Source organism: Epinephelus moara, chromosome 22 (genome assembly GCF_006386435.1).
Source record: "Epinephelus moara isolate mb chromosome 22, YSFRI_EMoa_1.0, whole genome shotgun sequence".
NCBI classification, from domain to species: domain Eukaryota; kingdom Metazoa; phylum Chordata; class Actinopteri; order Perciformes; family Serranidae; genus Epinephelus; species Epinephelus moara.
The window spans coordinates 29903428-29919514 of NC_065527.1; the positions used below are offsets into that span (position 1 = coordinate 29903428).

Consider the following 16087-nt stretch of genomic DNA (forward strand, 5'->3'; position numbering starts at 1 on the left):
AAGTTACCTCTCTCTCTGAAACAGGCTAGAGTTACCCCTCTTTCTCTGGTCTGAGTTACCTCCCTTTTTGAAATGGAAAACTCAGAGTTTCCCTCATTTCAGGGTTAACAGATTCTGAGTTTTCACTAAACCTGCTTTGCGAAACGGATCCCTGAAGAACTTCCATAGTGTTGACTGGGCATGCAGCCTTTTTCTGCTACATTTGCTTTGGGGGTTTGCATGTTTTTGCCTTTGCATTCTTTCTGTATCTGCAGAGAAGCATATGTTTTCTTATTTGCAGCACCTTTTGTTGTTTTACTTGTTTTGGATTTTTGTGCATGTTTTTAAATTGACATTGTCTCTGTAGCTGCAGCACATTTCTCCTGATGGAAATGTTTTGGGCTGTTGTAGAGCGTTGTTGTTGGCCACCGTAGCTGACAGTCTCTTAAAAACTCAAATTCAAATCCAGCTGCATTCTCGCAAGCTGTGATCAGTTTGGTTCAGTCTAACCCTACTTACACACTAACTTTGGAGTTGTTGGCAGGTTTTTTTTTTTCTCTATTGATGGAGCTAAGTTAGTAGTTTCCCCCTGCTTCCAGTCTTTGTGCTAAGCTCAGCTGAAACATCCTGAATCTACCTCTGTACTGGTGATAGACATGAAACAGAAATCAATGTAAAACACCTGACTGTTGCAACAGAGTCAGATGAGAGGACAATGGGAGTGTTTTACCTCCAAGATGGCCTCCATTCATTCTAATGATAGCTGCCTGCCCAACACAAATGGGCTAAAGAAGCTCTCACTTCCACTGGTTTTCTGACATATAAAAACAGCTTTTCTAGGCTCTGAGAAAAAAATATGAGACCTTAATGGTTTAAAATTGATAATACAAAGAGTAATGAACAACCTTGTTTGCAGCTTCACAGACATCTTTATAAATTGTAGGTCTGTGGGAGAGATTGGCCACTGGGACAAACTGGTAGGAATTAGGCTGACTTACCACACCCCATCCAACTTTTAACCATCCATGGGGAGAAGAGCGAACCAGAAGGGTTCCCAGAATGTCAGAGTATGTGTGTGTGCGTGTGTGTGTGCACGCGTGTGTGTGTGTGTGTGTGTGTTTGTGTTTACCATGCGTAGGTAGTTCATAAGACTGGTTCCATGCTGCCAGATAAGCGGAGACGTGCAGCTTAGCGGCTTCACTCCAATCTCCTGACTGCGGTTCAGCTCCCGCACAGCGCTCACCACCACGTGAACTGCATCAAACATTAGGGCCGACGACAGCTGCAACATACACAATGAAAGAATAAACAAAAATTACTTTACAATGGAAACTTACCTGTGTAAAAGCAGTCTTCTATTTATGACTCAATCCCAATACATCCCTTGCCACTTCCACTTAACCCCTACCCCTCCATTTTGCGCATTCATGTCTAGGGATAGAGTATCCAGAATCATGTTGGGATAGAGGGGTAAGACAAAGTGTTGGGGCTACATGGCCTTCCAAACAGAGGTTTCTCAGAGGCACACATCAAATGGAGGGTTGTGAGTGAGCATCGGCAAGATGGCTGCACAAGCAACAAAAGAAACCTACAAACTGAGCATAACAATAGTTCAGGCAGGCCACAGAGATCAGGTCACATCCAAGCTACATCAGCGGGATGAACGGGAGTCATCTTATGGATCCCATGATTCCTTTCTATGCAAACCATTAGCAAATCTCATTCAGAGTGCTTTGCCGGCCATCTCTACCTCAGCTCCTCATTTCACGCTGTGTCTGACTAATCAGTGTCTTTTCTGTTTCTTATTGAAACTAGCTCTGTTCTGTACCCTTCAAATACCCCTGTAGTCTCTGCTGCTGCTCTCCACCTAAGGCTTTCCATATTTGTACGTTGAAAGGCAGAGAGGTATACTCTTTGCCTCAGGCTTTCCATGTAGGCATGTGGAAAGATGGATATGTGTGCTTTCTCAGCATTAGGCTTTCAATAGTGATGGCCAAATAACGCCTCATGAAGCATTTTCTTTACTTTATAAGCCCACTAGATGGCACTTTTTGTTCAACAAAAGGTTGAAAGCACACTGAATTGCCATTCTTTGAGCCTCTCTCTACAAACCAAGAGCGCCATCTAGTGGGCTCACAAAATAAAGAAAATGCTTCATGAGGCTTAATTTGGCCATCACTAGCTTTCAATGAAGGCATGTGTGCAGAAGTGTGCTCTCTCTGCCTCAGGCTTTCCATCTAGGAATGTGGAAGGGCAGTGCTGTCCAAGAACAGAGCCATAACACCAAATATCATACTGCAAATAAAAATAAAGTTTTCTTTGACCACAGTGGTCCTGACTGAAGTGTAATTTTTTGTTAATAAAGATTTAAAAGTTAGATAATCATCATGTTATTTTAGTTTAATGTCGTTTCAATGTATTATGGTCCTTTTCCTGATAACAAGCATTTGATTTCATTTGATTTGTGCATGACAGTTCCGGATTTCGATATATTTCCATGTTGCTCCCCCCTCCCTCTGATGACACATGGCACCTGAAATTCATCAGAAGTCTGGCAGTAAAGTGCAGACTAGCAGGGTAGGAGCAAAGGCTGCTAACATTAGCCTACAGTGCACCACTGGTGGCCTGGTAATTAAGCATTGTTCTTTTTTTTTTTAATGGCTTGTTTGATCGATTGATAGCCTGAAACGTAAGTTGTGAACAAATTGCAAGCATCCATGCTCTTCTATCTCCATCAGATAAATGATGAATGTCATTGTGATAATACTATTGTTGCCATAGTCGTGTCTGTTTATGTAAACATCATTGATGACTACTGATAATGTATAAGAGTCTTGAAAGGTATTCCCATTTCATAGGGGAATATTCAACTACTACAGCTTGTAACTTTGTTCTGAGGGGCAAAGGGAAACTCAAAAATGAGAGTTAGGGGTGAAATTAAGAAATGGGACTGCACGCAGTTAGTTGACACATGAACCATCTGTTAACCAACAATAGCTGGAAATGGTGATTGCAAAAAGCATGACATGAATCCTGTGAAGCTATATAATATTGACTCTGCCTTTAGCTCTGGTTTGGTCTCCACCACCTTTTCCTGACCTGGAGCTAAAGAGGCTAAAAAGCTCTGTTGACCTGCAGAGTTGGTGACTTTTCTCTGTCATTTGATGTTATATTGTTCATACAAACACAGAGCCCTGCACACACAATAGAAAAATGTGTTTGTTTGTTTGATTGTTCACGCTCCTGCAGGCGAAGGCGTCGGGGAACGATAGCTGAAAAAAAAAAGTGAAGTGCTTCTGCTATCAGCGGCATTCAGTGTGCGCCTCGTACGGCTCAGTGATCCTATCAGAGTCTGACGTTCTGGTCTGTTTGGTCAGTTGTCAGTCAAACTGACACTCTGAGGGAATCAGACAAATTGTACGGAGGCAGAGCTGCACAGTCTGTCGACAGCTGATAAAAAAGATGGATGTATGACTGAGTGTGATTGAAGTTCTCTCTGAGTTGATAGTTTCAGGGCTGGATGACGATAACTAATTACAGTTTGGAGAGAGAAAGATAGAAAAGGGAAGACTGAGACGGAAAGTGAAAAATAATTGCTGTCTGTCTGGTCCTGCAGCTGCTTCCTCTAGTTCACATATGAACCTTCTTTGACTAACATGCTGTGACATAAGGTTTGGTACTTACATTTAATATTTAAATTCATCGCCTGCTTAATGAGTAAATTTAAAAAAAAAAGAACTTTGTAACTTTAAACTTGGTGTTGCCTCTTTGGGTCATTTGTTAAATTTAGTGTTAAGCTACTCTGTAATGGTTCAGGCTATCAACTCAGATCACTCGGTTTAAGTTGGGAAAAGATGTGGCTCTTAGTCAAATACGGAAAAGGTCAATGCTAATTTGAAAAATGAGACATGACATGTCAAAGGCAGAATTTGAAAATACACCCTCCTCCTAGCCTGATGAGACCATCCTGATGACGAGAGCTCAATATTCTGTTTCCCTCTCTCTATCAGTTTGGACTTGGTGCTGCTCCAAACACTTTCAGCGGGCAGAAGTACTCACCTTAACAGACAAACTCCTTCAGCCAATCAGCACAACAAAATACAGGTGAACATCTTTGTGACAAATGGAGCCATTTGATAAATCAAGCTTTTGCCAAATCCCGTTGGTAGAACATCTTTTCCGCGTGCATACTCTTGTTCTTATTTAACAACTTCACTTATTGCTGTGTTTACTATGGAGTGGGAGCCACCATCACTGTTATGCAAGTTGCGGCTGTCACTTTATGTCATCAACTGAAACACAGGCCCTGATTGACTGCTTTCATTGTCAATTACGGTGGGGGTCCCTGATTGGCCCCTATTGGATTTTATTTCATGGAAAGTGTTTGGGTTGACAGTAAGTCCAGACTGATACAAAGAGTGAACCAGAAGTTTGAGCTCACGTCATTGGGATGGTCTTACCAGACTACCCTGCTCCTGCAGCTCTCCCCTCTTAGTCCTAAGCCCCTGCCACCAGACTAACATGGGCATATCCATATGCTTCATACAATAACTCAGTATTTTCCATACATTGATTTATTTACGAAACACCAAAAAATCCATGTGGATAACTCATCAGAATGTCCCTTATAAATCGTGATCCAGATCCTCAAGATAAACCACAAACCTTGTTGTGAGCATCGACTATATAAAGTAAAGGCCACAGCCACCGTGAAATCACCTATTGGTTTGGGGACTCCGGTTTTGAAGCCAAGTTCGGCAGAAGTGACCATATTTAGGCAAGAGGCTAGTGCTGTGGGGAAGCAAGGGGTGGATCTGACTGAGAGGCCGAGGACCCTATCTGTTTATAGCCAGTTACTCAAAGCAACAACATTTAAACAGGTGAGTTACAGTATATAAAAATTTGTCCCCCATCCAGACGCTTTACATGTTTATTTCTGATGTAAAATAGGGAATTTTAACATGGAGGTCTATGGGGATTGTCTCATTTTTCAAACCAGCCTCAAGTGGCCATTAGAGGAACTACAGTTTTTGGCACTTGAATTCATTTTTCAGCCCTGGAGATTGCTGCTTGGTTGTGAGTACGTTCACGTTGGAACTTTTTTCTTTGTACCAAACTACACCCACAAAAGGCAGCATGCATCTACTCATGGATGAGAGGCTCATGCTCTTGAGACGTAAACATTAATGGTGTCCTCCTCGGCTGACCTGTAACACTAGCTAGCTCAGTGGTGCTAGATGAGCTAGCAGTAGGATTGACAGAAAAAGCTTGAGAACCACCAGCATAAATAGGGACTCCACAACAGGCTGAGACAAAATCGAAGGCACTAACTAAAACTTAGGGATACATTTACTGCTTAATTTTTTTATAGTCATTTTCTCATAATGATAAAATAAATAAATACATAAAGTAAGACCACTCCTACATCATGGTTTGTTCAAATGTTTTTTTCATGTCATTCTGTGCCAGCAGCCATTTCAGACTGAAACTCTTCATCTACTGCTCATCAAGTAATGACCATAATCATCACAATAATAATAAAGTTCATTACAATCAAAGCAACCATATTTATGGCTCTGTTCAACTCTTTCAAGCACCTTAAGTGAATAAATATGAGTAATAATAAATCCCCAGGGGATGTTTTCTGCCGTGATGATGGCGTATGCAGTGATTGAGACAAACTCTATTGTCATTACTATTATCTTTATTAGAGCTGTCTGCTCAGGCTTTATGTCCCGGGTGATAACAGAGCTGCAAATGAGACAAACAGCTCTGAGGAGATTGATTTGTCCTGATGGTCCGTTCATTATGAAGGAGCATTAAGAAACAGAGACAAAGACCAGTGGAAGAGTGGGGAAAGAAAAGGCATTACTACAACTGCACAACATGCAATCAAACCAGAATCTAAGACAAATTGAACCAATGTTTTTTTTCCTATTTTATTTTATTTCATTTTGTTTTATTTTATTATGAAATGTAGGATGCAGTTTTTTGACCCACACTAGCAGTGGTAGAAGACGTATCTGGATTCATTGGATCTGGATACTGGATACGTCTGGATACATTAGTTAAGTAATTCCTCAAGATAGCGGCCGAGGAGGGGGAGTTGCAGCCATTTTTGACTCTAGTCTATTAATCAGCCCTAAACCTAAACTAGATTATAATTCCTTTGAAAGCCTTGTCCTTAGTCTTTTACATCCAACCTGGAAAACCTCACAGCCAATTTTTGTTGTAGTGTACCGTGCTCCTGGCCCGTATTCTGAATGTGTATCTGAATTCTCAGAGTTTATATCCAGTTTAGTTCTTAAATCAGATAAAGTTATTATTGTCGGCGATTTCATGTTGACGTTAATGATGACTGCCTTGCTATTGCGTTTATCAGATTATTGGACTCCATTGGCTTCAGCCAGAGTGTACATAAACCCACTCACTGTTTTAACCACACCCTCGATCTAGTCCTGACGTATGGAATTGAAATTGAAAACTTACTAGTTTTTCCACAGAATCCCTCTCTATCAGATCACTACTGAATAACTTTTGATTTCTCTCCATTTGATTACACACCACCCAGCAACAGTTAATATACTAGGTGCTTATCAGATAGTGCTGTAGCAAAATTTAAGGCAATTATTCCATCGGCTTTAAATTTAATGCCATGTCCCTCTGTAACTGAGGTTTCCCGTACTGACTTTAAACTCTCCCAAATTGATTATCTTGTCAGTAGCGCTGCAGGCTCGCTGTGAACAACACTCGACTCGGTAGCTCCTCTTAAAAAGAAGTTAACAAAGAAAGTTCTCTCCTTGGTACAACTCCCAAACCCGAAAATGAAAACAAATATCATTTGTATAATCATTTGGTCTGCGAAGACAGTCTCAAAATGTATAGGAGGGCCCTCCGCAATGCCAGAGCAAACTATTACTCAGCATTAATAGAAGAAAACAAGAATAACCCCAGGTTTCTTTTCAGCACTGTAGCCAGGCTGACTGAGAGTCAAAGCTCTATTGAGCCTTGTATTCCTTTAGCCCTTAGCAGTAATGATTTTATGAGCTTTTTTAATGACAAAATTCTAACTATTAGAGGCAAAATTCAGGACCTCCTGTCCTCAGATAGTACCTATCTAACCTCAAACACAGCTGTAAGACCTAATATATATTTAGATTGCTTCTCCCCATTTTCTCTTCAAGAATTGACCTTAATGATTTCTTTAACCAGGTCATCAACCTGTCTCTTAGACCCCATCCCAACTAGGCAGTCTTACCTTTAGTTAACACCTACATATTAGACATGATCATTATATCTTTATTAACAGGCTATGTACCACACTCCTTTAAGGCAGCTGTAATTAAACCTCTCCTTAAAAAGTCCACCCTGGATCCAGAGGTGTTAGCCAACTATAGACCAATATCTAATCTTCCCTTTATGTCAAAGATCCTTGAGAAAGTAGTCGCAGACCAGCTGTGTGATTTTCTCCTTGATAATAATTTATTTGAGGAATTTCAGTCAGGATTTAGAGTGCACCATAGCACAGAGACAGCACTGCTAAAAATTACAAATGACCTCATCTCTGTACTTGTTTCATTAGATTTTAGTGCCACATTTGACACAATTGACCATAAAATTCTGCTACAGAGACTGGAACATTTAATTGGCCTTAAAGGTTCTGCACTAAGCTGGTTTAAATCTTATTTATCTGATCGTTTTCAGTTCGTTCACGTTCACGATGAATCATCTTCACATATTTAAGTTTGTTTTGGAGTTCCACAAGGTTCTGTGCTTGGACCAATTCTATTCACTTTATATATGCTTCCCTTGGGTAACATCATTAGAAATCACTAGATTCACACTTCCTTCTGCCAAATAATACAGTAACTTGCTCAGGAATTCTGGAAAGAGACATTGCTGTTGAGTTTTTCCAAATGTATTTTTATTTTATTTTATTTTTCTTTTTTTGGGACTTTGAGCACTGCAAGCTGAGTGCCATCCAGTTCCTTTATATTGGGGAGAAAGCAGACATCTCTACAGCCGAAATCTCCAACACTCAGCAACTCACACCAGAATAATCTAGATTCATAAATAACACTACACGCGATGGGCGGGAAAGGTAGTTTTTGATTTTAGGGTGAACTGTCCCTTTAAAGAACATTTCAGTCCCCTCAGCTGCTCTCAAGTTTGGTAGCTGATTTAAAAACAGAACTAAATGGTTGGTGATACTTCACGATTTTGAACCCTCAGCCTCATTAATAAATAGCCTCATTTTTAAAAAAAAATGCTTTGGTTAAAGATAGGCTTTACTCTCCGACTCTGTGAATACATGTGTGTCTCACCGCTGGTCCTGGGTACGGGCTGATATCGCAGCCTTCCCTCCAGGACAAATTGAGGCTCCGGATGAACTCCAGGTAGAAGGGATGACTGCTGTTCAGCATTGAGAAGCCCAGAATGTTGGACTGATCGCCCACCACATCATCCAGCCGCAGCAGAGGGAAGTCCTAAAGACAGAGAGAGAGAGACATCAGAGGGAGAATAAGGGGAAAAAAGCTACATCCTCTGTCTGTCTTATGTGATGTATGTTATCAATTTGTTGGAGTTGTGAGTTGCAGAATCAACAAGCCTTTAAGATCACAGTGGGAAGGAAATTCCAGACAAGTGAAGGATGAAAGAAAAGCAGAAGGAAGAAGGGGACAGAAACAAACAAAGGACTTGATTGGGATTTTCTTTTGTAGGCTGCACACCGTCAAGTTCAACTTTAAAATTCAGAGCAGGTTTACAGAGAGAAAAAAGGTTTTTTTTTTTTAAAAAAAAGATGGACATCAAACACTGGGGACTTTCAAAGAACTTCAAATAGTCCTTGAAGGCAAGTTGGTGTCATGCTGAGCTCTGCTGCTGAAACAAACCAGAATCAAACTGTTGCTCAGCCCTTGGAGGGTTTGTGTTTGTTCTGAAACAGATGCCGGCAATGAAACATTTAGCTTCAGCTGTGAAGTGCAGAGAACGCAGACAAAGTTCTGTTTAAAACAGACACTACAACCTGCACATACAGACAGAAGAGATGAGTTCACCTAAGGGTTTCACCTTGTAAAAAACAGAGAGTCTGAATTTACAGCCATGTGAGCAGCCCCGTGAGGCTGTACTTTGGCTCAGCATGCTAACATGCTCCCACTGACAATGTTCACTTGCTAAACAGCATCTAACTCTTGTACAGACATTTCTATTTCATATTCTACCTTTGCAAACAACTCTTTGCAGTACATATACTGGAAACAGTTTGAAACAGTCAAAGTACATACCTACTACTTTACCTACTCTTTTCACTGAAACTACTTGATTGATGTGTGGGTGTTTACAACTGAATGAATAGGCGTTATCAGTGGTTATCTTAGACTGTATGATAATAATGGACATGGCCACAGTGATGTCACACACTGGGTTGTGGACTCCCATTTTGAAGCCTCAAGTCTGGCATTTTGGCCTTCACCATCATGGCTTTTTGGAGCCAGAAGTGACATATTTGGACAAGAGCGTGGAGATAATACTAGCTGCTAGCATAGTTAGCTTGGTAATGCTAATGATAATTTTTGCTAACACAAAACAGGCTTAAAACCATTCAAACAAAAAATACTTTCTAGGAAACATAGAACATCAGAATCCTTATAGGGTCTTTTAGTTTAACCAAACGCTGAACTAGACTTTGTAAAGCAACCAAAACTTTGCAATTAACTTGCCAACCCAGTCTCACTCCGAAGTCGTCAAATACCAGCACTTGGTCAGTGACTTCCTGCATCACACACCAAAAAAAAAGCTGTCCTTTAACATTGGCATGATAAGTGGCCAGTCACGGTTATTGTTAAACGACACCTGGCAGCGTCAAGTAGAAATACTGTGGGACAACAAACAAAGCTAAGGCAGCGTAAGTCCAAGTAAGGCTGGCAGGAGGGGTGGTGGATTGGTTCAACAACCACTGACTTTCACCTGGGAGGATGGTGTTTGCTTCCCGTATTAATGTAAAGCCAAACCCTGCTCTTGTTTCCTAAACCCAATTGTTGCCTTAATGTGACCATGTGTGTTTGTTGTAAAAGGAAAAAAACATAGCATGTTTATTTTGAAAGAGACTGTATGCAAACTGTATATTTCCTGTATGTCCTGATGTCAAGTAATGACAATCATTTTATACGTTGATAACGGCGTTCTGAACCTACTTCTAACCAATGCAGTATGAGGCTGACAACCACTAATAATGTCCATTCAGTTGAGTGCTAACATTAAAATGGGTGGTACAAACTGCACTTTATTAACACCATCTCTGCTCACTCCTCTGTTGAGTTTGTTAAACCTGTTAGGGTCTGACAAACTTTCACCTTAATACAGGTCTGATCAGGGCTTTTCAGGGTGTTATTGGCTCTCTTATCCCATAGTTTTGACCTTTTTTGAAGATTCTTTGGTACAAATAGAAATTTTCCTCATGGTGGTGATAGAGAAAAGGTCAGGGAATAAGTAAAAACCTTGTGATTTACTGTCCAACTAATTTCACAGAAACCTACCACCGATATCACCGATAGCACTTAATTTCCTTTACACTGAACAGTTCTTTGCACAATTGCTTTGGTGGTGTATTTGTTTTTGCTCTGAATACATAGGGCTGTTTGGGACATGGAGATAGGAAACACTTTGTTCTTGTTCATGTCATTTTCACTGTTGTTTCTTTTCCCTTTTGATTCGGTAAAGGAGAAAAAGAGAAATTCAGCAAGTAGTTTGTCGACATGTCTCACTCTTGACCAGAATGTTGGATGGACGAACTGCCACCATTATCATTTGGCTGCAAGTCAAGCGTGGTTAAAAATATTCTGGCACAGATTCTATCCGGTCTGCAGAAACTGTCTGTAGAGGGTATGTGGTGTTGGAGGGGAGAGTTGCTTTTTAATTCACCATCGAGGTCCAAAGCCCAGAGCTTTAGTCACACATCCAAGAAGTATTCAGACTGTGGAACCTTTTCTGACCAGCTGTTTAGGACAATTGCTAACCTGTGTGTAAGGTTAATTTCCTTTTCCCCTGAATCCCTCTGACACTTATTTACTTAACCACATCCCAGCCTGTCGGGAAGCGGCTGCTGCTGCTTTTGTTGTTGTTGCCGCTGGTGTGGTCGACAGTTGCCAAATCAATTCCAGCTACAGCCAAGTACACAGTCAGACTGTGGGCCTGCCAGCCGCGACAAAGAGCAGTTGGCTGGAGGAGTCGCGGCGACGGGGCCAGCACTGCTGAGGGAGGAAACACTGCGACAGTATCCCAGAAGGACACTGGTGATGCTGTGACTGCAGCACAATTCAGACGGGACGCCCATTTAGAAACAAGCTGGTTTTCAGCAGACGATGAGAGCGGGACAAGGTCAGAGCTCCCTGAAGAAAGGATGTGACAGTGTCTGTCTCAGATTTGTGTGGGTTTCAAAGAGCAATAAGTAAGATTTAGATTTTTCCTGCCCTTTTCAGGAGAACATGGCCATCATATATCTGCAGGGGTTGGATAAGATTATTAATCAATATCTGTGACTCACTGATTGCTTCATCCAGAGTTTAGAGAACTCTGGTTTCTGAAACTCACCTCCTGGCTTGTAGTCAGTCTGGAACATAGTATTTGTGACAGGCCTTTAATTCGTTCCAAAAAATTAGGCTTTGAATAACAAATCAATTATGAATCACCTGATTTAGCTCAGACAGATAGTGCTTCAAAAAGAAACAGTTAAGACACTTGTTTTACAGCATCCGAGGATGACAGCACCTGCCATACTGACTCACCACCACTTTATCCTGTTAATATATTAATATTTGCAACTTGGATTAATGTTTATGAAAAACCCTGATTCTTTTGATCAGTGCAGTGGACCCTTACAGACCAGTGGAATATGAATAACTTACCCTGTTGTTGAGGAAACAACACATATTCTAAGTTTATTACCACTTCAGAGGTAATGTGTCACCACTTTTTTTGTCTCTCCTGTTTACCATGCCAGTAAATGTGAATTAATTATTTTGTGGCACTAATGGTTTCAGTAAAATAAACTGAAACCTTGAATTGTGGAGAATCTAATCAAGCCAAAGATGTGTAGCATCTCCAAACTGACAAAAGTTTTTATATGTATGTGCAATCTAAACAGCTAACTAATATTAGCTGAGGTGGGTAGTCAACATTCCGGTTTTATACATCCAAAGAATTTCTATGAAAAAGAACTGCTTGGCAACCAGACCAGGCGTCTAATTGACAGGCGTTTATTGTCAAAATGTGTGGCCACAACAGGCTAGTAAAAGGGACTGGACATTTAATTGGGACTAAGCTTTTAATTAAAGTTTTATGGTAGGCTAGTGGTGAGTGATCGCTCACCTCATCTCTGGGGTTGGGTGTTACGAGTTAAAACGAATTTGATTGGCACCTTTTGGATCTATTATGTGGGAGGAATCATGAAAGAAACTACCAAGAGACACATTCTCCAGTTTTTTTTTTTTTTCTTTTAAATAATCTGTAACATTACTTCTAAACTTGTAAAGTTAACTTAAGGTACAATACCATTATAAAAGGTGAGACTTAAAATACTGTATGACCATTAAAGATTTTTTTTTATATTTATTGAGCCATATCATGATTAAAATCACCCTGAAAATAGTATTTTGCTAAAACAGGCTCTCCCAACCCTGGAGCTTCCGGTCACAAGATCCTTCCCCCTGCCATGTTTGTGCGGCTGCAACAAACATTGGAAACTCACCCTGATTTATTTCAGATTAATTAATTAGATGTTTCTTGTGTGGTCGAATGATAAAAGGGAGCAAAAAATGATGACACAGATTTATATTTGATTCACGACCTGGGAGTATTTATTTTAATAATTTATGTCAAAAGGTTAACTGTTCGGAATATCATGATGTCTGAAAAACAGTGAGTCTAGGTTATACCTATCAGCCAAAAAGCCATTGGAATATACAGGAGAGTACATCTACTTCCTCTTCAGTAACCTATCCATCGACCTTGTAGTACACCCACCTCATCAGCTACCGCTACATCACTGCTCTTGGGAATCTACAGCCATGTTAGCAGCTCTGTGAGGATGAACTTTTATACTTACCTTACGCAGAATATTAGCTTCGGTGTGCTAACATGGTGGTGCAGTGGTTAGCATTGTCGCCTCACAGCGACACCCCCCACTCTGGGTGCGAACCACCATGTTCACCCTGTGTCAGCGTGGGTTTTCCAGCCTCCTCCCACAGTCCAAAGACATGCAGGCTAGGTTAACTGGTAACTCTAAATTTGCTGCAAGTGTAAATGTGAGCGTGAATCACTGTCTATCTCTATGTGTCATCCCTGTGATAGTCTGGTGATCTGTCCACGGTGTACCCGACCGAGAGATGTCAGAGTGGGCTGCCCATGACAGGCGCTCTGAGCGGTTGGGGCGTTCGGTGCCTTGCTCAGGGGCACCTCGGCAGTGCCCAGGAGGTGAACTGGCACCTCTCCAGCTAACTTGAACAGGCGACCCTCCGGTTCCCAACCCAAGTCCCTATGGACTGAGCTACTGCCGCCCCCTGTTTATCATGGTCACCATCCTGATTTAGAATGTTAGCATGCTAATCTTTGCTAATCAGCACAAAACCATATACTGTATATAAAGATGGATGACACATCTTCACTTACCACCTCTATACAAAAGTTAAGCCCTGTGGAGCCAGACTCTGTGCATTAACTATCACTAGGGTGTGGAGTTCCCACCCAAACACCCATCTGACCAATAGGCAGCAGTGCAATTGATCGCAAACACCCATTGGCGCATATAGCTGTCAATCATAACGTCGAACCCCCTTTTCATAGCATCAAAGAACAAGTCAAAACCAAACTTATCAGAAAAACAAACAACTGAACATAAATCAGAGTGATAAGAACTGCTTAAAATGACATACACCATCTTTGGGAAAAACTTATTTGACATGTACTCTAATCTTTTAGTTTGGCCCATGTCCCATCTGCCAATATGGAGCAAGTAGGCTTTATGACCTATACTGCAGCCAGCCACCAGATGGTGATCCAGATATTTTGGCTTCACGTTTGGGGAGCTGTCATGTTGTCTGTTTTTATATACTGTACATATAGCTACAGCTGAGGCTGATGGGAATGGCATTAGTTCTGCAGGTATTTGATCATGAATTGAAGTTATGGACATATTAATATGTTGATCAGATGATGGTGCTACATGTGATGTAAATAATCAAGACCAAAGTGGTGGAGCAGCTGACAAACAGACCAACATACGGGACCTGACGGGACGCCATCATGCAAATAATTAAAGTAGATCCAGATGGCATCACTCTGGAGAAAATGTGTAGTCAATTAGCTGGAATTTAATGAACTTAATCTAATGTTTGCTTTGACCCTCATTAGAACAGCTAATAATCATACATGGGAGCCACATTTTCTGTCAGCCTCAGTGTCTGTAGAGAGCACTAAGAACTGAGCCAGATCAAAACCAGTCATGAAATGAGCCGTTAAACCAAAACTAAGAGCTCAAAGAGGCTAAAAACTTCAACTGACACTTTGCTAAGTCTGGCCACTTGAACACAGGCTGGACGATCATAGCATAGCACTGGCCAGCTTTGACAAGGGTTGTACAATCTTTTCAGATTTCCCTCATTTTCAGGCTGGATTTGAAGATTTTGAGCTGAACATGATGCCTGTGACAGGTGCAACAATGACACTTGTTACATGGAGAGGTTGGAAGGAGACATGTGTTTTTTCTCCATTTCAAAACCCAAATCAAACCCTGATAAGTGCAGGGTGAGCTAACAAGGTAGCTAGCTACTGAAGGTACAGCCCACTACTACATTTGTTTTTTAACTATTATTACACTGAATAAAGACCGACCCTGCTCTACAGGAACCAGTGAAGGGAAGCAGATAAACTTCACCAACTAGCTGTGTGTCATGACATTGTGTGCAGCTGAATGATGTTTGGCATCAATGCCCATCTGCTGGGGGTCAGGGTGCTGGCAGCACAGGGGAACCAAAACACTGTTTTCTGCACACAATGTGATGACACATAACCGATTCAAAATCTGTGAAATTTCCCTTCATTTTCATCATCTTCTGTCTTGAATGCCAGATGATGTGGTGTTTCACAGTTACGCTGTCATCTAAACGTTATGCTTTAGCTTCTATCTTTATCTTTTTCACCTATTTTCATTGCTGAGTGAGTTTGATATCCTTCATGTATCTTTCAAACCAGCCCATTCTCAATCCCAACTTGTTAAATACTGCCACTTTGTCAGTGATTTTGGCGTCAGACACCAATGCAAAAAGGTACCTTTTGTGGCAGTATGATATGCCACTGAGAAGCGTCAGTTTGTAATCCTGCCTGGAAAATCCCTATAGGATGAATGAGAAGGGAGTTGGATGGGTCCAACAAACTCCAGACTTTCACTCAGTAGCCCAGTGTTCACTTCACATGTGAATGTTGAGCCAAACTACAATGTTTTTCTTAAAAACCTGAATACTTGCTTTTGTTGCAAAAGGAAATAAATTTTACTGATATTGTAAGTGTATTTTGAAAAAGACAGCATCTTGCATCATGCATCTAACAAGCAGAAACTGTACATTTCCTGTGAGAACTGAAGTATATTTGAAAAGACACAATGCATTACACAAGTGTAAACTGACACGGTGTACTGGAATGTCAACAACAGACGCAGGAGGATACCCCATGTCATATTTAGATGTGAAAGTCCACTGACAAAGCAGGTTTTTTTGACAAGTTGGGATAAGTGCAACTTTAAGAGGAGCGGTGATATTTTATCACTCTTAAAAGCATTCTTTGCAGGAGTTGGGGTTAGTTTGTGAACACAACATATAAACTTGGCCCCTACTCAGTGCACTTCACGTACAGTATGTACACTGCCCAAAGTGATACTTTAGCAAGCTAACTGAGCTAACTGCCTGGATGTAAACACTTTAGCCTCTGGCATCTTATTTCCTGTATAGTTTTTCCATCTTTACCCTCAGATGTCTCATAGCCAAACAGCGGTGGTGAACTCTACATAACGTCTGGCGTCAGAAGCCTTCTCATCTTGTCACAGTCAGCAGAGCGTGTT

The 16087-nt window shown here is 41.1% G+C and overlaps 1 protein-coding gene across 1 annotated transcript in view; it reads right to left on the minus strand.

Moving 5' to 3' along the window:
* LOC126383943 (glutamate receptor ionotropic, kainate 5-like) overlaps positions 1–16087 on the minus strand; it is a 169337-nt gene that overhangs the window by 91394 nt on the left and 61856 nt on the right. Inside the window, exons 7-8 of the mRNA XM_050034709.1 lie at positions 8304–8465; positions 1109–1261 (exon numbers count right to left, since the gene is read on the minus strand). Of these exons, the coding sequence (XP_049890666.1) occupies positions 1109–1261; positions 8304–8465 (315 nt within the window). The remainder of the gene's footprint in view (positions 1–1108; positions 1262–8303; positions 8466–16087) is intronic.